At 40.9% G+C, this 24,677-nt stretch overlaps 3 protein-coding genes across 4 annotated transcripts in view; 2 read left to right on the forward strand and 1 right to left on the reverse strand.

Annotated features, from left to right (window-relative positions):
• Positions 1 to 12,948, forward strand: part of LOC131983167 (trinucleotide repeat-containing gene 6A protein-like) — a 37,954-nt gene extending 25,006 nt beyond the window's left edge. Inside the window, exons 14-27 of one of the 2 annotated variants that reach the window (XM_059347817.1) lie at positions 617 to 784; positions 1,581 to 1,736; positions 1,952 to 2,071; positions 2,166 to 2,303; positions 2,476 to 2,559; positions 2,683 to 2,854; positions 3,058 to 3,204; positions 3,353 to 3,520; positions 3,607 to 3,747; positions 4,367 to 4,474; positions 4,785 to 5,015; positions 5,235 to 5,305; positions 5,897 to 6,036; positions 7,013 to 12,948. In XM_059347817.1, coding sequence (XP_059203800.1) covers positions 617 to 784; positions 1,581 to 1,736; positions 1,952 to 2,071; positions 2,166 to 2,303; positions 2,476 to 2,559; positions 2,683 to 2,854; positions 3,058 to 3,204; positions 3,353 to 3,520; positions 3,607 to 3,747; positions 4,367 to 4,474; positions 4,785 to 5,015; positions 5,235 to 5,305; positions 5,897 to 6,036; positions 7,013 to 7,361 — 2,193 coding nt within the window. In that variant the 3' untranslated portion in view covers positions 7,362 to 12,948. The remainder of the gene's footprint in view (positions 1 to 616; positions 785 to 1,580; positions 1,737 to 1,951; positions 2,072 to 2,165; positions 2,304 to 2,475; positions 2,560 to 2,682; positions 2,855 to 3,057; positions 3,205 to 3,352; positions 3,521 to 3,606; positions 3,748 to 4,366; positions 4,475 to 4,784; positions 5,016 to 5,234; positions 5,306 to 5,896; positions 6,037 to 7,012) is intronic. The other variant, XM_059347819.1, reaches the window with a different exon arrangement.
• A 1,893-nt stretch (positions 12,949 to 14,841) lies between these two features.
• Positions 14,842 to 17,180, reverse strand: ndufab1b (NADH:ubiquinone oxidoreductase subunit AB1b). The gene is made up of 5 exons (XM_059347867.1): positions 16,988 to 17,180; positions 15,648 to 15,767; positions 15,424 to 15,511; positions 15,192 to 15,307; positions 14,842 to 15,102 (listed from the first exon to the last, which is right to left on the reverse strand). The coding sequence occupies exons 1-4, from the start codon at positions 17,156 to 17,158 to the stop codon at positions 15,216 to 15,218; spliced, it is 471 nt and encodes a 156-aa protein (XP_059203850.1). The 5' UTR covers positions 17,159 to 17,180; the 3' UTR covers positions 14,842 to 15,102; positions 15,192 to 15,215.
• Positions 17,181 to 17,505: 325 nt separating this feature from the next.
• On the forward strand, positions 17,506 to 21,733 carry dctn5 (dynactin 5). Its single transcript, XM_059347865.1, has 6 exons — positions 17,506 to 17,783; positions 17,958 to 18,026; positions 18,855 to 18,973; positions 19,176 to 19,287; positions 21,171 to 21,273; positions 21,365 to 21,733. The coding sequence occupies exons 1-6, from the start codon at positions 17,736 to 17,738 to the stop codon at positions 21,460 to 21,462; spliced, it is 549 nt and encodes a 182-aa protein (XP_059203848.1). The 5' UTR covers positions 17,506 to 17,735; the 3' UTR covers positions 21,463 to 21,733.
• Positions 21,734 to 24,677: the final 2,944 nt, after the last annotated feature.

Raw genomic sequence — 24,677 nt, forward strand, 5'->3', positions numbered from 1 at the left:
AATAGTTGGGTGTAGCGGTGGACCAATATGGGTTTTTCAATGGCTAATGATGATATTTAATAGAAAAGTTAAATGATAATAAAATATGGGACAAAATTGTTGAACTTTTCAAGTTTACATTTATTTAACACTGTTGTCTGCACTGTCTGTTTACTTAAGCAGATCACTTTGTGCAGCACACTTAAATTAAGTAATGTAGCAACTCAATGAATCCCCACAGGTAAATAAGAACATACTTTATACAAAAAACAAAATGAATTTGTTTTAGTGCATCTAACAAGACAGCAGCATCTGCATGAGAAAGAAAAAGTACATAAATATAAAATAAAAAAACATTGTTAAGTGCAGTGGCCCTATAGTGAAATACTATAATAATAAGTGGTAAGTAATAAGTAATCTGCCTTGTGGACGACTATCATTAATCAGCCATGTAGTTCCCACCAGGAAACACCTGTCCATTTTAAAGCTGTGGTTGCATCCAATTTTTTTCATGTGCATCATCCATCTTTTTGTGACTGTTTTAAACTTTCAAAAGTATTAATCCTCCTTGTTGAAAGCGTGTAATGTTTTTGCTTTTCTGTCTTTGTAAACAAATATTTAATCTCTCCCCGTACAGAGAGACTCTCCTGACGACTCAATGAAGACAGGAGCAGGGATGGTGCAGGACAAGCGTATGGACATGGGCAGCATGGGAGACTACAATGGAGTAATGGGGAAGAACCCTGGGTCTCGACACCAGCTCCACAAGGAGTCTGCCATGGATCGCAGCCCTTACTATGACAAGGTATGCAGAAACCTCAGTTTCACTGGTATACAATGAAAAAGGACCACAGGAACAAATATTGAGCAGCAGGTGTGTTGCACCGCCACTTAATAGGTTGGTAATATACTCCCTCCGCTGTGTAAAAACGACATTGCTAGATAATTACTCTGCCATTTGGGGTGATCATGAGGTAGGTGTGGAGTGGAAGAGAGTCGTCTGGTTGGGTAGTGCTCTCTCAGCCCTGTTGCGCCCCACAGTGGTCATTCGAACACACTGCATCTGATGTGAGGACTATTGAAAGGGATGTTTCGCTTGCATCATCATTATGAATGATCAGTTAGGCGGTTTAATGTATGAGCAACAAAAGCTAATGAAATATGCACAAGTACATGGTTAATTTGTACAACAATCAGTAGTTTTGCTCGTGATTTATAATTCTGCAGTCGTGATTCATTCCCTTTGTAGTACTGTACGAAGCTGCTGTGGGTTTCTTTGGCTTTGCTTCTCTTCCTTCTTCACTTAAAGCTGCTTGTCTTTCTTTTTTTCAATCTTTCTGCCTCCCAACCTCTCATACCACCTTCCTCCCTATTGCTACCTTTTCTTATACTCTTTACTCTTTCCTGTGTTCACACACTCTTCTCCCTTTTTGCACCTCTGTCCTCACATCCCTTTGCTCTTTCTTTCTCTCTTTCTTCTCCAAAATTAACTCTCTCTCTTCTTTTCTCCTTCCCTCTGTGCACTTCTCTGGCTGCTGATGTGCTTCCTGTCCCTATGTGCTTGCCGTCCATCTGCTGCGCACCCGGCCTTGCTTCTGCAGCTGTCAGTTTCCCCCTCTGCTTACAATAACACAGCTTCTGACGAGCTGTCCTCCAATCAAAGCATGAGCTTTTCCGCTTCCAATTCTGCTCTGCCTATCCCCTGTCTCGACTCTGGGCCATCTCCTGCCCACTCTAGTCCCGGGGGCGCTCGGCAGGTGAGTGTGAAAGGAGGAAGAGGATGCTGTCTTTAGGTCTTGAGCGTCAGAAAATCATGTTATCTGGGAAAAGGTTTCCCAACAGAAATGTATTTTCCCACCTTTATCTAAAATTGAATTCATGATTGTACTTGCCAGTGAGTTAACTTGGTGGTCATTAGGAATGAGAAACATTTTTTAAGTCTGTTGTGTGTGTTTGTGTCTTCCCTGCTCAGAATGTAAACCCTATGATGGGTGGCAGCAGCGTAGCACAGGGCCGTGGCGGCCCCCAGTCCCAGGTCCCCCCCCAACCCAACCTCCGTAACCAAGTGCCTCCACCCATCCTGCCCTCTCAGGTAGAATGTGCACGTAAAATGTTGTTTTGATGTCATTCAGAGGCCACTGCACCGAAAAGCAAAATGTAGAACCAAAATCTTGTTTTGTGTTCAGGTGCCTCCATCCCTGTTGAAGTACCCTGGAGGTAACGGAGGTCTGAACCCTCTGTTTGGCCCTCAGCAGGTGGCTGTGCTCAACCAACTCTCCCAGCTCAACCAGCTGTCACAGCTCAACCAGATCAACCAGTTACAGGTAGAGTGACCGAAGCATGCACTTGAACATCTGTGTTTTATCTGCATTTCCTGTTATCACCTTTGCAGGATTGTCAGACTAGCTAACATGCCGTAACGCCATCAAACTGGAGTTATTTTAAATAAGACATCAGAAAACCGCTTTAATTGAAATTTTTCTTATCTGTCTGCAGCGTCTTCTCCTCCAGCAACAGCAGCAGCAACAGCAGAAAGCTCAGAGCCAGAGAGCCATGCCTGTGGGACGGCCCACTGAACAGGTGTGTGTGCCTAAAAGTTTAGAATTTTGCTTCTTTACAACCACAATTTAAGACTTTTTCCTTTTTTGATGGTGGTATTGCTTCATTTATTCCTTTCTCTAACCTCCTGCTTCCTGTCCTTAGACACGTCCTATTGGTTCGTCTCCAATGATGCAGCCGCCACGGCACCTGGACCCCTCCCTGTTGAAACAGCCCCCACCCCACAAACCCTACCTGGATAACTACTTGTCTCACAATACCCCTGAGATGCAGAAGGATGCTGCTGCTCTCGGATCCTTCAGCAACTTCCCTTTAAGTATGTTAGCTACTTTTCATATTCAGAGTTATTACAAATTGAATCAATATATGCCCCCATATCTTAAAGATTATACCTTAAGTTGTCCATATTTGCAAGTAAATTGTGTATATGTACATGTTTCTGTTGAATTCCTTCAAATATTTCAATTCAGGGTGACTGAATTTCTGTTGTTTTCTCTTCTGCCCTGTCCCTCCCATCAGGCTTGAACTCTAATCTGAATGTACCCCTGGACATGGGTGTTGGTGGTGGTAGTAGTGGTGGTGGAGCTGTGAGCTACAAAGAGCCGCCCCAGTCCAGACTGAAGAAACTTTGGGCTACTGACCCTCTGGAGCAGAACAGCAAACCTGGTACAGAAGAACCTGTGTTTATTATATGTTAAAAGTGCCATAATAGTTGTTTTTGCAGTGATGATCTATTTTGAGAGGTATTCATGTGCTTCTGGGCTAATGGACTGCCTCAAAGAAAGTCTTATGTTTGTGTGTTTTCGTCCCATAGGTGCTATGTCGTCTGGGCTGCGTCTGGAGGACTCTCTCTATGACTTCCTGTCTCCTGGCCCATCTCCCCTGAGTCCTCCCGGCCAATCAATGGGCTCGGTGGGCGATGGCTGGCCGCCCCGTGCCAATTCCCCCCCGCCCCATGGAAACACTGTCACCTGGCCCCCAGGTACACAAGCTTTTCACATGCACGAACGGAAAAAAACAAAATGTTTGCATTGAAAACTGCTAATCACTGCCTGTTTGTGTCTGCAGAGTTCCGGCCCGGGGAGCCTTGGAAAGGTTACCCCAACATTGACCCTGAGACTGACCCCTATGTGACCCCCGGCAGTGTCATCAACAACCTCTCCATCAACACCGTCCGCGACACAGACCACCTCAGGGACAGGAACAACGGTAGGCCAAAGTTACATTAAGTCAGAGTTCCATTTAATATATTTAACATCTCTTATCCCATATTTTATTTCTTTTTTCCTTTTTATTTGTAATGAACCGTGTTTTAAAATTTAGAAAGCATGTGCTTCATTTTAATGACAGCAGTCATCAACAGATTTTATCAGTTCTAAGCCCGATCAAAGATGGTTTCTTAAAGAAAGAGGCACCACTCTATCTTTTGGTGAAGCTTTTCAGCTTGTATTAAGGGTGCAAACCACTTTCATGTCAATTTAAAGATTTATTAGTTTGTTTTCTGATAGCATTTTGCACCTCCTATTTCATGGTTTGATGGTTGGTTTGAATATTTCACGACAGCGGACACTGACTTAGCTCTGTGCACTTCTACAGTAACATTTCTCAGTTTTTTATTTTCTTTCTTTCTGGGCCTAAAATCTCAGCTGAAATATCAGAAAGTTGATTTTTTTTGGTTACAGTTATTTCTTTTTGTTACTACAAGAATGTTGAAAGCTTCAACTGAACAGTGTCATGTTTGATGAGCAGATATGACGCTAAATTCAGACTTGATAAAACGCTATTGACCAACCTCTCACAGGCGCTCACCCTTCTTTGTGTTTCTCAGGGCCATCCTCATCACTGAACACCACGATGCCTTCTAACAGTGCCTGGTCATCCATTCGTGCCTCCAGCCACAGCGGTTCCCTCACCAGTACAGCACAAAGCACTTCAGGTATGTGTTCCTGAACTTAAAATAGAAGGGAGAACAAAGACAACAATCCTTAATCTGGAAGTAGAATCCAAATCAGGAGGTCATTTTAAGAAGTTGGAGACCTTTCCAGTTGTATACAGCTTGCATACAGCAGAGAGGTTTGTCTAGCTGATCTGAACAAAGTTTGTTTCTTCAACATTACACCATGCTCTCTCCCTTCGATTTTAATGTTTTTAGACTCTTACATTTGCTAAAAATATGAACAAGCAGCAGATGTGTGAGAATGGACAGGAGGGTGTAAAGTTTCCCTTTGCTCTCCTTCTCCTCGCAGCCAGACCCAGTGAGTCAAAGTGGTCTCCCGGCGGCGGTTCTGTGTCCAACTCCTCCCTGGCCCATGAGCTGTGGAAGGTCCCCCTGCCTCCCAAGGCCCTGTCTGTGGCCGCCCCCTCCAGACCACCACCCGGCCTCACCAGCCAGAAGCCCAGCTCTGCCTCCTCCGGCTGGGACGGCTCAGCCCTGAGGCTGGGGGGGTGGGGCTCCTCTGAGTCCAGATACACACCTGGTGAGAGCACAGGGAGACACACACATACTGAACTACCTGTAGTAATGTAGTAGTAGTAACAGTATTCTTTTGTTCTAGGTGTTTGTGTGGAGAAAGGAATGTTAATTATATTACATTATATTAATGAGCAATTATTCAGTATGAGGCAAACTGTTATTTCACCGATGTTGTATGGCTGGAGGACACCTCTAACCTGAACCCTCCCACTTGTATCGGCAGGTTCCAGTTGGGGTGACGGCAGCAGCTCAGGGAGAACCCAATGGCTTGTTCTGAAAAATCTCACACCTCAGGTACAGCATACGTTTTTGTTATGGGCAGCAGCTTTCAATATTTCAACTTTGTTTCTGAGAAATCACACTTAAGTTATTTTGTCATGGCAGATGGTTCTGAATATGACAATACCCTTGAATATCAGCCGCCCTTAGCATGAAGGAGGAGCCAATCAGAATGCCAGCAAATGTGTTGTAGTTGAGGAGGAAACATGATGCCATGTTACCTGAATTAATCCAAAACTTGAACCCAAAATGAACTGATTTTAATTTTTTTTTTTATGTACCGGTACACAGAATTGTACCTTTGAGATATTTTCTGACACGGTTCTGTTAATACATTGGCCTGATGATTCAACCACGAGAGTTTCATGATGATTAAAACCATAAAAGAACTGTTCTGTAGCATTCTGTCTGTGGGGAAAAAAAATTTTGGGATCCAGAACCAGGGCATCCGAAATAGCTCCCTGCACCACGTAACTTTATTCAAAGTTGTTTTGTCAGTTCATATTCAACAAACTCTTCCAGGACACGTTTGCTGATGATATTTGCCAACAGCTGTCCCCATTTATCCTGTCTGTGTGTGTCTGTTTTGATCTGTTTGGCTCACAGATTGACGGCTCTACCCTGAGGACCTTGTGCATGCAGCACGGCCCTCTGATCACATTCCACCTCAACCTGCCGCACGGTAACGCCGTGGTATGCTACAGCTCCAAGGATGAGGCCGCAAAGGCACAGAAGAGCCTGCACATGTAAGACACACACACACACACACTCCCATTTTCACAGGCGTCCTGCATTTGACCCAGGCTCATAATTGCACATTGACTGGCGTCTTACGTCACTTTACGAAATGGAATGAATCAGTCAGTGGCTGGAGAGATCAAGGGAAGGTCAGTTTTACAGTCAGCCTCTGTATCCTAAATGTGTGATACATTCGATGCGTTTACATGCACTTAAGTTACCTTGATACAGTTGGCTGTTACCAGGAAGTTGATCAGTCATCATAACGAGGGCGAGAGATATATTCCTCAGCTAGATTGCAAACATGAGCAAGACAACACTTTTAGAAAGGGAAAATATCAATGTGACGGCATATCGTACCCCTTTTCGACCGATGTAAACCTAATCCTAGTGTTGGTGCTGGTTTAGTTGGTTCAAATTGTGACATCAAAGCAACCAAACACGACTGGTACAATACGTTTTTGCTGCTCGTCTTAATTGCTACGTTCTTTTTTACACTAAATGTAACATGTTAATATTAGCCTTTGTTGTAAGCAAACGCTGACCCTCTAACGTTAGCCCGTTTTGAACTTTTTTTTAAAAATCATTCCATCAAAAATCTGACTGAAACCTCCTCAAAAGTAGCCTGAGTGAGTCTTAAGCTGTATTCCCTCACTGAACATTTGTGTTACTACTGCGCTAAGACATGTACACAAACTAAAACAAAAAAGTACAATCATCAAGCAGGGTCAGATCACATACACAACACTCCCAAAATAAGGTTGTGGGAGGTTAGGCGAGGCATGAAATTATTGGCAAAAATGTACTGTAACTGGTAGGGGTGTCACACATTTCAGAAAATCATTTGAAGATTTGCTTAAAGTTGAAATCAGCGAAATCAAATGCAGGATTGAGGCGTTCTCTTATTTCTTGATATGGAGTCCCACCACAGGACGTTTGGGAGCAACTCACCCACTCACTCTGTCACCTGTTGTCTCTCTGCAGGTGTGTTTTGGGGAACACTACTATTCTGGCTGAGTTTGCCAGCGAGGAGGAAATCAACCGTTTCTTTGCACAAGGGCAGTCATTGGCCACTCCCTCCTCCAGCTGGCAGACCATCGGCTCCTCTCAGAGCAGAATGGATCAGTCTCACCCCTTCCCCAGTCGCGCTCCTGAACCCAACCAATGGAACAGCAGCGATCTCCACAGCTCCTCCCTCTGGGGCGGGCCCAACTATTCCAGTAGCCTGTGGGGGAGCCCCAGTGGCACCGAGGCGGGGAGGATCAGCAGCCCTTCTCCAATCAGCTCCTTCCTCCCAGTGGATCACCTGACAGGGGGCGGGGACTCCATGTGAACCGCCTGCCAATCAAACAGGCTGAGGGAAGGGTCAGTAGAGAATTATCAATAATCAGCAGAAGAAAATGGAAAAAAAAGTAGTTATAAACGCAATGGCACTAGTCGGACTCTTTCTCACTTACAAGATATACAACAAAGCGGGGTCTCCCCTGTGGAAAACAAGTTACGTTTCTCTCTCTGCACATATGTCCACTTTGTTTTAGCCCAAAAACATATCAGTCGGAATACTTGAATCATGCAGGCCAATTCTATAATGTGAACGGATGGATATTTGCTTCCAGGTAGTGCTCTTTCAGACCGAAAAAAGCTTCAATCGAGCTCATTATTATATATATATATATTTTTTGTTTCATTCGTCATGTTTATTTGAATTCCAATTCTTTTCATTTTTAACGTTTTCTTTTTGTTTTTTTTTGCATTTGTTTGCTGACAATGTTGGAGTATGAGCTTTTTTAACTTTGCACTGAATGTGGTTTTTTCTCAGTATATATAATCTGCAATATAGAGGGAGCAGCCAGTTTTTCCAGTGTAGCTGTTTACTCATTGAGGTCCTTACCGTATGTGTGTAAGCGTGTGCACGCGCACGTATGTGTGTGGAAGTACTTGTGTGTGTATGTGTGACTGCGTGTGTGAATGAGTATGTGTGCGCTCCTCTCTGCCTTGGCACGCCTACCTTACTGCGTTGTCGTGGAGTTCAAGATCAACAGATAGTTAAAGAAGAATAAAAGCTGACTTAGGAGGATTATCTGGTGATAGTTAAAGTGACATTAAAAAGTATTGCACCAATTTTGTTTTAAAACTAAAGAACGTTGAGCTCTGCAGTGCAAAGGACTGTAGCCGCAGCTGGGACTAGCAAGCCCCGCCCACCCCAGTGTAGGGGGCGGGGCCTATCTAGCAAGCCCTCCCACTAGCCCCCTAGTGGGCAGGGGGGAAACAGCACTTTCAGAATAGGCTTTCAATGTTTTGGAGGTGCCACACTGCAACCTCTTGTTTACAAGACTTAGGAGGCGGAACGTGTGTTCATTCTTCATTTTAAAGAGAAGACGGAATAAAATAAATAAAATACTCAAAAAAAACCTTAAAAAACTATTAAAAAAAAACTTTAAAAAATGTATAAAACAAATAGAAAAACAAAAAAAAATTAAAACTCTTATTGAGGATGAAGACGATGCTTTGTAACTCTGGGAATTCGGATCAGTGTTTTTGGCCATGGCGTTGGTTATTTGAACTATTCCTCTTTGTCTGCTAAATAACCAGCAATGGTTCTCAGGAAATCAAGCCAGTTTTCCCCCCCTTGTAGGTGAATTAAAAAAAAAAACTACTACTCCTTGTAGGAAAGGAAAATCCAACTTCTAGCACTGAAAACTATGTATAGGTCTGTAAGTTTTATTTTCTCTGCCAAATAACTGCTTTAAGCTGGAGAAGCTCAACACACTGCTTTCAATATGCTGTCTTTGAGGGACAGGGGGGTCCTAATGTGGGGGGGTGGAGGACGGGCTGTAGAAATCCCAACGCTCCCTCTCTCCTCCTCTTCCTCCTCTCCTCCACTCCACTGATGTTAAAAATCAAAAGTGGGGAGTGTTTATTGTGTGAGTGTGTGACTGTCAGTGGAAAGTGTTCTGTCTTGTCAGACTTATAAACCAAGAGAAAGGCGAATCTGTATCTATGCATACTGTAGCCTCTCACAGCCTACTGAGAGGCGTTTTTTGTTTCTTTTTGTTTTTTTTCTTCCCGTGTCTCACAAAATGTTTTAAATGTTTCATTAAGTACAACAAAATGCGAATATAACTTGCTTTTTTTTTTTTTTATCGCTCTCATTGCCACAAATGGTGTTTTGAAAAAAAAAAAGGAAAGAAGAAAAACTTTAAAAATCTTTTTTTTTTTTTTTTTTTGGTTGAAGATAATATTTTAACAGTGCAAAAGTCGTCCACATTTCATTGCCTTGATCCTAATTGTGTCCGAAGATGCAACAACAAGTCAAGTGGCTTCTACCTGTTTACAAATAGAATATGATTGTATTGTTGTACTGTTTTTTTTTTTTTTCTTCCTTTGGGTGGGGGAGGGAGGGAGTGCTCATCTGAAGTTCCTGACCTGATGAATTGTGTGTGTGTTTGTGTGTGTGTGTGTGTGTGTGTGTGTGTTTGGATGGATGCTCTGTACCGGCAGATTTGAGTTCTACCGCTGGAGGAGAAGATGTGGCGTCGTGGTTGTGTGTGAGAACAGCGTGAATGTAAATCCACCAGTTGGTGTTTGTCGACAAAATACACGTGTGAATAACAGATTTACCGATCTAACAGTGATTGTTTAGTTATTATGATGCACAATTATCGGGAAAAACAAAAAGCTTCAGAGAGTGCGTGAACGAGAAGTCAGCATTAGCGAAGCCATGGACCTTAATTTCTTTTCTCCATCGTGTAATTATTCTGTGTTAAGCCTGTGTGTGAGTGTGTTTTCCCCCTCCGATATAGGTTTTTATTTCAGAAGTACTAGTTGGCTTAAGTTTTTTTTTTTTTTAGTTGTGATATTTAACAACTTCAAAGTAGTGAGACAGAACCTTGAGTATTAGCCAGACTTGACAGTGGTGTGTGCCAGTATTGAACTGCTCTCTACCAAATAATTCAATCATACAAAAAAAGATTAGTTTACTTAATTCCAGATCTCTTTGCTTAAACTATATATAAATCTATATATCTCTTATTTGTATTTGTCTCGTTTAACAAATGTTATCAAGTGGAACATCTAAACTGTGTTTGTTTTTAGTTAACTTAATTTGACAAATTGAACTGAGGAGCCTTGGATTTTGCACTTGGGTGGATTAAGAGGAAAGACCGAGCGAGCAAGAGGTGGTCAGACAGACGGCTTGGTTTGGATTTACACATCTTTCTGAGGGAGAAGGTGCGTCTGTGACAGGGTAATGTGTGTGTGTGAGTGAGTGTGTGTGTGCGTGTGTGCGCGCGCTGTGAGTAGAGAAGATGGTGCTTTGTTGGCCCCAGTGAGGGAGCGTGAGAAGGGGGAGGAAGGTCGTAGTCCTCCTCCTCTGGGTTTACCTCTCCCTAGTGTTCACTGGGCCGGCTCGGTCAGAGCGGCGACCTCGCCACGCCGCCTGAGCCGAGCCAGAATGTAGCTGAAAACGGTTTTAAAAAGTATAAACGCAACCCGGAGCCTGGATCTGCCCTCTCTGGCAGCCAGATCAGCCTCAAACACGAACCCACCGCACAGAAAAATAATCAAATACAGCAACCACTGCTCTTTGTTTATGTATTTGAATCAGTATTGGACTACTGTTCTGACCACACATTGGTGATCGTTGACTGAAACGAGGCGAGGCTTCTTGTGGGCGCGTAGCGACTCAGGCAAGGGGATGTGACTTGTGATCGGCTGGTTCTTCCTGGCTTTTCAGGGACACAGGTTTCACACTTGCCTCTTTGCTGGCTTATCCAGGATCAGCTCTCCCTCTCCGACTCCTAAGCTTAACTAACGGAGAGGAAATGCAAAACTGACAGGATGTCTGCGGCAAGCGAAATATAAAATCGTCTTTTATTCCCTTTGCGCTCTTGATGAAAATATTTTACACTTCGTTCATTCTGATTTTTGGCAACGCTTCTTTCCCGGCGCTGATCTGGGGGCAGTTTTGTCCCTCATCAGTATCCTTACCTTTACCAATTAGTGGGACATGAACTGACCCCTGATCAGCAGCTCAGGAGGCAGCTTTGCTCTGCTGTTAGAGAAGGGACAAGCAACGTCTGTAAAACGCCTCTCATGATGTTAATGTTACTGGTTCCCAGCTTGATCTCGCTCTGTTTCTGTCTCGTCCAACCTACTGTTAGTGTGTGTGTCACTGTGTGTGTGTGTGTGAGTGTGTGAGAGATGCAAAAACCCAGTCTTGTACAGAACCAGTGTGTGTATGTTCGAACACATTATCATGCCAAATTGAGGTGGGAGGGTGAGAGGGAAGGAAAGGGATTGATAATTTTCTTTTTTTGTGTTGTTTTTGGTTGTTGTGTGTGTACGTGTATTTAAAAAGCTGGACAATGTTAAATGCTTGAAGAAAAAAGTCATTTGCAAAAGGATGATGTGAGGAAAACCTTTTCAGTAAGTGAAAACCACCACGAGCAATGTACAATCCCCAGGGCTGCCAAGCAGCTTCCCGACAGGGCCAGACGAGGGGAGGAAAGAAGGAAAAAAGGAAGGAAGGAAAGGAGGGTGGGTAGGAGAGGAGGGAAGCTGGCTGGTGATACTCTACTACTTTTTTAATGTTTAAGAAAAAATAATGTGACTCTGTTTTTCTCTTGACTTAACTATCCTGTGAGCAAACGCTTATATTATATCATAACACACACCCAACGGCTCCTACTGTCGATCAAAAGCGCTAAGGCTTGTTTTTTTTGACACACAAAGAAAAAAATGTAAAAAACAGGAAAAAAAAACAAAAGAAAAAAACTGTGAGAATCTGCTGTCTTTTTTGTCATTTTACATTTAGTATGAATACACACAAACAAAACCCTGAAAAGCTTTAGTCTAACCAGCACAAAGATGTGGGTGGGGCGGGGCGGGGCGGGTGGGTTACAGTACAGAGGGGAGGGTGGGTGTCGCTCAGAGAGACTATGCAGTGGAGTGTTGAACCCAGGCTTCCATGTCCACCTTGGGTTTTTTGCTTTCTTTAAAAAAAAAAAAAAAAAAATCCCAAAAATTTTTTAAAAACCGTTGAGATGGGATTCCCAATAATATTCCTCAAACATGTTGTGCCATCGTTGAATCGTACTACTACTAATAATAATAAAAACTGAAAAAACCTTTATTACCTAGCAAACCGTCGGGCCAGTTGTAGCAGGAGAGGAGGACAGGTTTAAGATTTGCAAAAGTCCATTTCTTTATTTTCACAGCTTGTCTCCTCGATAAGCCGAGGGGAGTGAGGCCGGTGAAACTGCAAATTTTACACAACTACAATGTTTTTTATAGAGATTCTATCAATCCACAGTGTGTAGTTGGATCACCTGTAAACCTATTATGCACATTGCTTTGGGAGACTGTTGAAACTATATATAATATATATATATGAGAATATAAACGTACAGTGTCTATAATCAACGAGAGGAATGTCTTCCTCTCTTACAAACAAAACAGGAAGTACCTTTTTATTTTCAAATGTCTTCCTCGGGTCATCAAAGGATTTTATCTTAAACTTTGGGGGAAACTGCACTTTTTGAAGGACAATCTTTATTTGTATGGGTATAAAAATTGACAAAAACGAAGTCGCCTGATATTACAAGGTATAGAAAACCAACTCCAGTGTGCTCTAATAATGAATGTCTCCTCTGATGCTGTCTATTTGTTTGGTTTCATTTAATCTTTTTATTCTCCTTCCTTTGTTGCTTGGTTTGTTCTGTATTATTTTTTTCTCCTATTTTTCTGGATTTTAGTGCTCTTAAGAGAATCTGTACTAAGGTGTAGAGTAGTAAGTAGTAGGTCTTCTGTTGGCTGTACTCGTATACTGATTACTGTTTGTAACCCTCTGGCTCCTGCAGCCATCATACAAAGCTGTAAAACTTGGGTACAACCCTCAATAAAAGACTAACAATGACTCAGCGATTTCCTCCATGACTCTTTATTTACTACTAGTCTGTTTTTTGGGCCATTTTCAAGGCTTTATTTATTTGATGGTGTGAAAGGGGGAAACGGGAAGACAAGGCTCCGAGTCAGACTCTAAACCGGGCCGCCCACTTGCACGGTGAAAGCCTCTATGGTGCACACTCTAGCACAGGGGTGTCAAACTCAAATACACAATGGGCCAAAATTTAAAACTTGAATAAAATCGCGGGCCAACATTGAACAAATAAACCTTTTAATATATACCAAACATGTTTAGCTTTAACATTAAATATGGAACCAGCAACGCTTATAAACATACAATATATAACAAAGTAGTGCAGACATGCAAAATCAAATTTCAAATAAACACATCAATGTCATTAATTTATTAAATAAAAATCTGATTTAAATATCAAACCTTCTGATTTAAATATCAAAATAAAGTTTTTCAACAGGTTAATACATTTAAAAATAAAATAATAAATCTAGTATTAGCGGTACATGCGCCGTATAATACCGGCGGGTCAGCTTTTATAGTCCAATAATATAATTTGATATTGGCTCGCGGGCCAAATAAAATTATACTGCGGGCCAAATTTGGCCCGCAGGCCAGAGTTTGACACCCCTGCTCTAGCAGGTGTGCCACCGGGGTGCCCCCACTTATTTTTAGGTAAAATGGTTTGAGACAAGTCTGTTACCATATTAATCCTGTCATTTTTGGCTTTAAAAAAGTAATGCTTCTCTGCAATTTCTCTGACAGGTAACATTCAATGTTTTATGGTTTCAGTAAAAAATATATTTTAAACATTGCAAGCAAAAACTGTTTTATGCAATTCAATTTTGAGAAGAGGGGTTTGTTCATATTTCACCCATAAAAATGTAACTTTTTTGACAGTATTTTATTTATGGAGTGAAAAATTGATTGCCTGCGTAAAAACTTTAGATATGTCAACATGAAAAGTATTTTGAACTTTTGCATTATCCAAGTTATTAGATTTCTGTTCCAAAGAATATGCAAATACCAAATAAGAATTTGCATATTTCAACATGTCAATTGTACGTGTCCTGAAGTTTCAGTGATTAGTTTAAATTCACCCCTTTCATCTAGTGTCTTGCCTCAACTTACAAGAATCCTAAAGTATAATTTTTCTTTTGCAAAAAATACTCATGTTCCACTATATGGACTTTAACAAAATGTAAAGGGGCAATTTATTTGAATCAGTGGTGGAGTATACACATCTTTTAGATATAAAATCCATTGGGCTTACGTCTTTAAACTCCAATTTAGGTTAAAGTATAAGAAAAACTATACATGTCAGAAAAACTTATTGTGTATTAATTTAATCATGTGACAGTTTAAGTTTTTTTTCTGCCGCAGGCTGAAGACCTATCTCTTCCAACAATACCTCTGTTAAGTCATGGTCACCTAACATATTTAAAAAAAAAAAAAAAACCTCCTCTTATTCTTTTCTCTTTCACAAATAGCACTCCTTAGCAATGACAGTTAGCTCTTAAAGTTATGTACTTACTCGATTCCTATGGTCTATGTCTAGTACCATCAGGTTGAATGCACTTATTGTAAGTCGCTTTGGACAAAAGCGTCTGCTAAATGACATGTAAAAAAAAAAAAAAAGTAAAGTTTTTCTAGTGGTAAAGACTAGAAACAACTGCTTTAACAGTATTTCTGAACTGTGGTATTACTTTTACTTAAGTAAAATTACTCAAACTAACATGACACATTTCAGAAGGACTACTTTCTCTTTTGTGGGCTAAAAAAATACTGGACCTTCAGCTGTTTGAACTCGTATTTCATGCCTTGTTTGTCAAAACCACGATTTAACTTTTGAACTCAGCAACAGGTGTGAATGAAAACAGCAGAGACACAGAACTATACATGTGTATTTATTGATCTATTCATGAGAAATTATACATCGGAACCACTGTGGAGCTGGAAGAAAAAAAACAAAAAAACTGTGATATAACCTTTTGGTAATATTTTGTTTATCTCCGAGCTCTGAAAGAACATGTTCATTTAAATACAGTCAAACACGAGACACGGCAGCTGACGTCGACTGCCGTAACAGACAGAAGAGCTGACGGGGAGGAAGTGGGGAAATGTACTTCCTGTGGGGTCACGCTGGGGTCAACCTCTGTGGAAGAAATATACAACAGCGATGAGTGGTGACGCAACAACTGAGATGGTGAAGCAGCAGATAACAGGACTGACTGAGAGACTTGCCTCTGCAGTGAACTATTGGAGAAATTATTCATAAACGTCGTTCTTGTCTGCGATGTACTGTACGATCTCCTCAGGAGTCATCAACTTCTCTGCTTCCCCGTCTGGGATCTCAAAGCCTGCAGGACGAATGAAAAGTTGTGCTTGAAATGAGTTTAGATTAATCGGATTTATGCAATGCACAGGAATCTTTTACTGTAGAGCGTCACGGAAATCGTACTAAACCCAGACTCACCGAACTCATCCTCCATGGCCATGATGATCTCCACCTGGTCCAAACTGTCCAGACCCAGGTCTTTCATGAAGTGGGAGGATGTCTGCAGCTGTGGAGCACCGAGTGACACGAACATTAGAAATGTCATGTTGCTTCTGAACAGTAGCTGACGACAAGTCTCGTTCCAGTTTGTTTTAGCTGTCAGTGAGCAGAGTGCAGGCCTCATAGTTTCTTAGCGCTCTCACCTTCTCTGGGTTGATCTTGTCGTAGAGCTTGAGGACATACATGACCCGGTCACTGATGAATTCTAGGGTGAGGGGGGGCAAATCTCCATACTGTCGGCACGACACGCCCACTGAGGGGATCTAAGGAAGAGCAGAGGGGTGAAGGTCATGGACATCTTTCATGAGAAATTCCACTGTAAAAACAACTAGAGAGCGAATACAGAAACACTGAATTTATCAATAAGAAATGACTGATTGTGGTTATGGAAAAAAATACAGAGAATTGTATTACATTTCCTGAAAATAACAGGAAAACTAATCAAATTCAATATACACAGGAAATAATCGTCTCAAATGTCATCCAAATCACTCGTTGTGCAAAAACTTTCTGCAGTTACTCTCTACTGTTATTGTTGTGCATTGAGTATACTATGAAAAAACGATCGAATAAACGATAAAGGGATCCCTTGAGGGGAAAAAGTTGGGAACCACTGCTGTAAAGCTTCTGAACAACACTTAGTGTGTGTCTGTCTGAGGGGAGGACATGCAGCCTATAACGCTCACGGGTTTATTTTCTTGCATTACTCCCTCTATTGTTATGGCTATGTTTAATTAAATGCGCCATATGAGCCGAAATTCAAAATACCCAGCCCCTCTTCTAAGTGTATAACGCATATACTTTTAAATCACAGCAACTGAACAAGTTAAGAAGAAGAAGAAGAAGAGTACTTTATTAATCCCACAATGGGGAAATTCAACCTCTGCATTTACACACAAGTGAACACACCATGCAAGGAGCAGTGGGCAGCACATTACTGCGCCCGGGGAGCTGTGGAGGGGGGGTTAGGTGCCTTGCTCAAGGGCACTTCAGTCCTAGACCTGTCAGTACCGGGATTCGAACCAGCGACTCTCCAGTTACAAGCCCGATTCCTAACCCACGAACTGCCCATCAGCGACATCATACACAATTCTGGACACCGTGTTTATTAGGCAGCATGCCATTAAATATATACAGTGTTACAGATGGATTAGGTCACAGTTTAAACAGCTTTAAGTATCCATGTGTCTTTAGACTGCGGGTCAGACAGGGTCAACAACACAAATGTGCGTCAATGAACTCATCCACTTTGCTAACTTACTAGCTAGTTAGCTAACAAGCAAAACATGACCGTTGTGTAATCAGAAATATAAAGTTAAAATGTTTTCAATCAGGATGTGACATAAACTGATTTGCACTCATTGTAAAATAACTGTTTGCATGCCCTCCTGAGCATGCAGCGGGCTGTATGAGCCGACAGGTTTGAAAGGCGTCGGTAGGTCACAGCAGACAGAGCTAGGCCACAATGTTACCGGAGACTCACCCCGCTCTGGCCGAGCCACCGCGTCCTCCGGCTGTCTGCGGCGAAGGAGAGGAGCCGGTGGAGGCTGACCGCCGGGGCGACAGCGGCTCTGACTGTCAGGCTACCGGAGGAAAGCCTCAGCGAGGGCCGGGCGAGCGTGCGGACACACTGCTGCAGGACACGGGCCGCCATGACGGAGTTGAGAGACTAGAGGCTCCCAGCGTGCACCGCGAAGAAGAAACGGAGTCAAGCATGTCGTACGCATGCGCACAACTCAAACTCTGCATTTATTTTGCATCTTTTATTTTATTTTCGCTACCTACGGTGTTAATTATCAAACAGAGAATTAAACATGTATTACTATAAACACTGACTTTGTTTTTTTTTTTTTAAATCCAGAATTAAAAGGATAATTCAAAAGACTAGACAAATCGATGACAGAATAACATTATGCAAAGTTGTTAAATAATTATCCTGATTAATGGCCTAAAGGAGCGGGATAATGCCACAGTTCGTATACATTTATTCCTCTTATACAATGTAGGTAAAATACAACGATAACAGTGGACTGTTTCATTTATTTGGTTTCGCGAATCACATCGATGATTTGGCGCTCAACTTGTATTGTCTGAAAATCCATTCATAGTCGGCAGAAGAAGAAGACGCTGCGAGAGCTGTCAGCACAGCAGAGAGCAAAACATTATCCCTGAATTATCCCCACCGCCTTAAATATTGTATCCTATATATTATATTGTATCTATTTCCAGCCATGGAGTTGTCTGAAATACTCTACAACAAAGCAGAGTACATTGAGACGGTAAGGAGTTTGACTTGTGAGCTAGCTAGTCGCTTGCTATTTTGCTAACCGAAGCCGAGCAGGGCGTTGGGCGTTGAATGGCTGAAATCATTGTATGTGTTCAGTTTAAATAGACAATGGAGACTGAAACACACTTTAATGCAACTATTAACAGTTTCTGTCGTTGTATTTCAGGCTTCTGGCAACAAAGTGAGCAGACAGTCAGTGCTGTGCGGGAGTCAAAACATCGTACTCAATGGCAAAGTAGGAGAAATCATCATCATCATCATCATCATCATCATCATTTTGCCTTCTTTTATTGAGAGTAGTGGGCAGTGGATTTTTAGGGGGAGATAGCAAGAGTCAACAATAAATGCCACATAGAAGTGGTGTACATCATCTCAGGGTGGCGACCTGAAGATTAGTTTGAGATGCAGCACTGTGTCAAGTTATTCTGGTCATAAATATCGAATAAAATGGCTTAATTAATCAACACTTAAACCTATTAAGGGTTCAGAACATTAATGTCTGGCTTTCTGAAGTCCATCTCCTTGCTCAACTATGTCCCACAAGTTGTTATAGCAACTTGGGGCTGATGCCAATTGTTACATACATTTGAAGCTGAATTAGGCTTTCATTTTAATTTTTTGAGAGTTGATAAAATGATCAAAAACTCGAGATTATTACATCAGTACACCAAGATATTTGGAACACCATAAAAATATTCATGCCGTGATTGGGTTCAATAACTGTTGACATTTTGGAGATTTCTGTATTTTCAGCGATTGGATGATGAGCACTTCTGTTCTTCAAACTGCTAAGAAACCCCCTTATTGTCAATATACAGAGGAAAGCTATACATCTTCTGAATGCAATAGGTCTCAGTTATTATATGATACCAGTACTTTCTTTAACTTCTGTTCTCTGAAAGAAAAGAAACTATAAAATCCAAAGTTCGGCCTGTGGGTTAGTGTAAAGTCAAACTTGCCTGTCAGTGAGTTAAACAACTTTCTGTCATGCCAGATATGTTGGTGTACAGTGTACTGTGCTAGGCTGTGATATAACTTTGTGTGTATATGTTCTTTTCTCCAGACTATTGTCATGAATGACTGCATCATCAGAGGAGACCTGGCTAATGTCAGGGTGGGCAGACACTGTGTGGTGAAGAGCCGCAGCGTCATTAGACCACCTTTCAAAAAGTTCAGCAAAGGGTAAGGAATCCTTCTCTAATGGCAAATTATAGCAGACTGATCAGTCAGTCAAATTATCAGTTCATTGTTTCAGCTGGTAACACAGCAGAGTACTGTCTTTAGTCAGGAAATAACAGAATTAGAGATTTATTTTGTGTATTTAATGCCCATTTTACAAACACCTGAACTTCATCTACCATCTACCCTCCATCTCTGCACCCAGAGTGGCGTTCTTCCCACTGCACATCGGTGACCACGTCTTCATCGAGGAGGACTGTGTGGTCAACGCAGCGCAGATTGGGTCCTACGTCCACATCGGCAAGAACTGTGTCATAGTGAGTGGGATAAAAGCAAATACACATACATACACACACACACATACACACACCCCTCTTCTCATTTCTCAGTCCCAGAATCCTTCCTTTGCCTCCTTTCCTCACATCTTAGTCCCTCTTACTTCAGATGCGAGCAGAGGAAGAAAAGAAGATAGGAGTTGAGGAAACATGCACTTAACAAAATGAGAAATCTGTGTTTTCATTTTAAAGCAACGTTTATTAAAATGACATGTGGTACAAGTGTATATCTGTCAATTATCATACTTCTTTTATACGTCACATGTGCCAAAAAGACTTGTATAAAAGATGCACTTATGCATCCTCGCTCCTGGGACAAACCTCCTCTCTCTTAAGATACATTTTAGGAATTGAGGCACTTACAAGATGGCTGCCCTATTGAGAGGGACACAAACGGCAGCAATGTCTCTTCTTGCCTGTGGTGAAACGGTCACATGGTAGTCATGTTCAGATGAACTGAGGGCAGCAGCAGACTGCAGGAGGCTGCTTTGAGCATGCTCAGACCTGGAATGGAGTATGAAAAGAACACATTTAATACATTTTTCCAATTCTATTGAGGTTAAGCAGTTCTGCCACAGCAGTAGCAGATTACATTTAATTAACATTGCTTTGCAAGATTACACAATTCAAAAAGCTGAATTCTAAATGCTTATATAAAACAACAGTCTATTAACTGTATGTAATGGTATGTCCTAATTCTGGTTTCTAAAATGGGTAATTGTGAAACAATATATTGACATTTTTTCATTTTACGAGAGATGTTACCACAGTCCGAACACTCAAACCTGAAAGGTACTGGACTGATTTAATTTTGAAAAGCACTGCCTCAAACATCAAGTTGTACCTCTTTATAAAAAAACAGCACTTATCATGAGAGTGGCTTGAAAGTTTTATTACAACTGAATCATTCCCAAAGATTAAATAACGCTCAACTGATGCCATGGGTGGTCAGGAAGGATGGGCTTGTGTAAGGACCATAATAAAAATCATTTAAATAAATAAGATATTACGTCATTAAGCATTATATTCTGTTCCTTCTATGAAGGTCACTACAAAATCAAAATTCTTTAGGCGTAGTGGCACACAGCAGCTATTCATCGTCTTCACTCTGTACTGTATAAACACAGCAGGTGAACAAAATAGCTGCTTTCCTGCCAATATGGCTCTGATTTGATTTGGAGTGATTGCATGACATCAGCTACCAGTATTTGTGTGATTCTTCTCATCTTCAGGTAAATTTATTATGTTGAAAGTTTAATGAAACTTGTAGTATTTTGTACTACACATCAAACTTCAACTTCACATCCCCCAGAGAGTCTCAGCGCACAGTGATGAACAAGCCTATCTGTAATTTAACCAGATGGGAGGAATCATTGACTATGTGTGTCATCAGCATAGCAGTGATACATTTTTTTTTGTTTTTTGTTTTGTCAAACGTGACCCAAGCGTAGCAAGTAAACATAAATAAGAGTGGGCTGAGTACTGATCCCTGTGGAACACCAGATTTGACTTTGAAGCAGGGAGACAGTATTATTGTAGGCAACGTTTTCTGTTCTATTACTAATATATCTATATAACTACTGCATGTTCTGACTGTGATTGTAAGTACAGATGTGATGTGATACATATAGTCCTGATAAACCTTTTCCAAGTCGTCTAGACAGATAACAACGCTGTAACTTGGTCCCTGGTAAGCACAATACTCAGCCCAGTTGTCTTTTTTTCTTTAGTTTTTCTTTAGCTTACTGCTATATTGTTTGAAATAGACACCATCCATAAGGTAATAGACAAAATGTAGAGAACACAAAGTCAGTTCAAGCATTTGACTCAGTAGATGTTTAATGCGTTTCATGTTTTGTGTGCAGGGCCGTCGCTGTGTGCTGAAGGACTGCTGCAAGATCTTAGATAACACCGTGCTCCCTCCTGAGACCGTGGTGCCGCCTTTTACCGTCTTCTCTGGATGCCCAGGTCCGCTCAACCACAACAACACACACCTGATCCCCTCTGCTTTCTCTTTATCTTGCATGTGTTTACCTGTGCACGTCTGTGTCTCTTTCAGGTTTGTTCTCAGGAGAGCTCCCAGAATGCACGCAGGACCTGATGATAGATGTAACCAAGAGTTACTACCAGAAGTTCCTGCCGCTCAGTCAGATCTGAGTGCTGAGCCATAACCATCAGCGGGGTTCAACACTCTTTCCTGCCAGTTCCAGGTCGGGATCTCTCATCAGAAATGGACTCTGAGAGCTCACCTTCTATCCTTCACCTCCCAGAGGCCCTGAGTTTCTCTGCCCAAACACAAACATTTGGTCCTGTTAAGAACCTTTATATGATTCTAGGTTTTGAGATGAGAAAAGGACTTGGTGAATAAAATATAATACAGCTGCAAAAGGCAATTTTGAATGTTTGCAGCTCCAAATTGCAGCTAGAGTCTAGAGCACACTTATGTTTACCATCCCAGTCAGTCTGAGATGTCTTAAGGTTGCACAGATAAAGACCGTGAATTTACAGGCACTTAGTTTAAGTTTTTTTCCCCCAGATGAATGCATTGATTTTTCCAATCTATTTCCATGTAGTCTGGTACTTTCTCCTGGTCAGTGTGCTGTAGAGAAACTCAAGATCCTCTGCTTGGCTGCCGATAATCACAATCTTCACTCTCTGACAGCTGTAGGTGAAGATGAGGAGGTGGAGGAGCGATTGAAAGGATGGAGGTGAAGGGTGGAGGCGTATGAACACAGCTTATAATATACTGTATGACACTCATGGACCAAAACAATAGCAACTACAGCTGCAATTGAATTGTTTGCTGTTAATGCAAGTCCACATTTAATTTAGGAAACAGAGCAGCAACTCAAATCAGCAATTTATGAAAGGTATATTGTTGTTTTAGTCATTTTATTTCTTATGTTGAAGAACTTGTTTGCTTTCTCCTTTTACTGGCTTATGTAATTTATCATATTTCATATTGTGTTGATTTTTATTGCATTTTGTTTCAACTGATCAGCTGCAGTATTCATTTGATTATGTTCATGTGTGCAGGTCAGCCCCCTGTGTTTCGCCTTTGTCATATTCTGCATACAATTGCCATCTAAAATAGTGCAGCAATTAAATAAATACAAATGCTTGAAAGTCTGATTCATATGGACTCAGCTGTGTCTGCTCTTTAATACAAAATTCCACCACGTAACCTTCAACATTTTCCTCCAGTAACCATTTATCCTGGATTATACTGTATGCCATCGGATGTAAAGACAACTTTCCATTTGTCATTGAATTGATGTGAAGTACGCCGGGGGCCGATGTTTGTTTGGGATGTGCAGGAACTTGAGCTGATTCATATTTCTGTTGCCAGTTTCATGCTATTCCTCTGATTGTCAACTGGTGGTGGTATTGTGCAAGGATGTGCTGTGTCGCTAATTTAGCAACTTTTCAGGCAGCCAGGGAACATTTTTCACCATGCACAATGTATTAGGAAATTTGAAGCAAATTTTGAAGTGAGATTCAAACACTAAATTGCATGTATTACTCCTTTAAATTAAGTCTATTGAGTGGTGGAAGAAGTATTCAGATCCCTTACTAAAGTAAAAGTACTGATAGCACATTTTGAAACTACTCCACTAGACCAGCTAATTTCTTTTCTTTCTTTTTTGCAAAAAAATTAAACCCATTCAATTCAGAGTATAATGGTGAGGAAATCATAATAATGAAAAAAAATTTTTTAGAGTTTCCTTTGCAAGTAGCATTTAGCTTCCTCTTGAAATGTTTTTATGATATTATTTAAAGTCAAATGTGTTTTATTACTTTTAAAATAAGATGTGATAATAAACAAATCTGAATGAACAGATTTGATTCAAGTCAATTTGAGTAAAGGTGTGTAATCTCTGTCATGACGACTGAAGTTACGTAATATGACAACAGACAACCGTAAGCAAATAAACATGGATGTAAATAATGCCTTGACAATATATTTGCTTTAGAGATGTTTCATGATGAAAAGAAATGCAATCACACGTTTGTCAGACCTCAAGGATACGTGTTTGTTTGTTAAAAAAATTATGCACAAGGCAACGTCAAGTTAGTAGCTAGCACCTTTTAAAAGTTTTCCTTCTCCAAAAAAAGTTTTGTAACAAATGTAGTGAATTAATTCCCTTCCCCTTAACAATTGCAAAGTTTGATTCCTGCAATGTTACATGGTTAATTAGGCTTGTCACAACAATTACAATATCTACTCTATGTATGATATATGGACATGATCATATTGGCTAATCTCGACCTTCACATACATTTACACAGCGCTTAAACTGAATGAAAAGATTTTTTTTTTACGAATTACTGAAACATACTGTAATTTTTGGTATGTTTTCATTATTGAGGATATTTAAAAATATATTTTTCTCACATCCATGAGAATATTCAGTACTTTGAAAGGATGTGCTTGCATTATAAGCCAACTATATTAGTGGGATCAATTGGTCTTATAATTACAATATTGTTAATGCATTACTTCCTGAGACATATCCTCTGATAGAAATAGTTATTGTGACAGCCCTATTTTTTAACATCATTGTTTATTATCTAGCATTCTTCTTTTTGGCCTTTGTTAGTGTGCTGCTGTGTATTTTGTCACATTACTGCCACCTGTTGGACAACGGAACAGTGTGCATCCATTGCCTGGCTGTTTACAAACAGGCTTATTACAGGCTGACTCCTGAGTGGAAAAAGTGATTTTCTAATGCTGTCCTCTGGCACCACCTAGTGGCTTGACACAGCTCTTAGATAAATGTCATCTCTAGCTCAGTCCAGAAATGCACCACAAACTCAAAAACCACCACTCTGAAAACATATCCCAGTTCTGCTTCAGTGATAGTTCCACAATATTTAAAATACATAACTCATATTTTTTTTAGCAGTGAATGTCCCTCTAACTCCGAACAAACCAGTTTGGTCTTTCTTGCTTTTGCATCATCGCTTATGAAATATGTACATTTTCAGCCTCTAGCCCTCCCTAGACAAACAATAGAATAAATAAATAAAAAAACTGGCAAATTATTCGGTACCAGCTCGCTGCTCCTAATTTGCATGTCTCAAGTCTGTGAAATAAAACCAGACTAATCATGTCTATAGGGGGAACCTGTGGTGCAAGTTCAAAACAAAATATATTTGCAACAGTGAGGAATGAAAAAGAAAAACAAGCTACCATATTTTGCCTGAAAATGTTTGCTTAGTTGTTTATTTACAGTCAGCTGATAACTTAAGGAAATGTGACTTGCCCTACTTCTTTTCCAAAAGTTTAAGAGATGTTAAAGAAAACATGATGTAAATCCAGATTTGAAAAGCAACCCCAAAAAACCCGACAAAAAAAAACAACTTTTTTT

Source organism: Centropristis striata, chromosome 13, assembly GCF_030273125.1.
Source record: "Centropristis striata isolate RG_2023a ecotype Rhode Island chromosome 13, C.striata_1.0, whole genome shotgun sequence".
Lineage (NCBI taxonomy): Eukaryota > Metazoa > Chordata > Actinopteri > Perciformes > Serranidae > Centropristis > Centropristis striata.

What these genes read in the sequence shown, in the direction of transcription:
- ndufab1b (XM_059347867.1), bottom strand. Translation starts at nt 17,158, where the DNA reads ATGGCGGCCCGTGTCCTGCAGCAGTGTGTCCGCACGCTCGCCCGGCCC. An exon ending in ACAAGATCAACCCAGAGAAG is followed by an intron (nt 15,512 to 15,647) that starts GTGAGAGCGCTA and finishes GGTGCTCCACAG; the next exon opens with CTGCAGACATCCTCCCACTT. An exon ending in GGCCATGGAGGATGAGTTCG is followed by an intron (nt 15,308 to 15,423) that starts GTGAGTCTGGGT and finishes TTCGTCCTGCAG; the next exon opens with GCTTTGAGATCCCAGACGGG.
- dctn5 (XM_059347865.1), top strand. Translation starts at nt 17,736, where the DNA reads ATGGAGTTGTCTGAAATACTCTACAACAAAGCAGAGTACATTGAGACG. An exon ending in ACATCGTACTCAATGGCAAA is followed by an intron (nt 18,027 to 18,854) that starts GTAGGAGAAATC and finishes TCTTTTCTCCAG; the next exon opens with ACTATTGTCATGAATGACTG. An exon ending in TCGGCAAGAACTGTGTCATA is followed by an intron (nt 19,288 to 21,170) that starts GTGAGTGGGATA and finishes TTTTGTGTGCAG; the next exon opens with GGCCGTCGCTGTGTGCTGAA.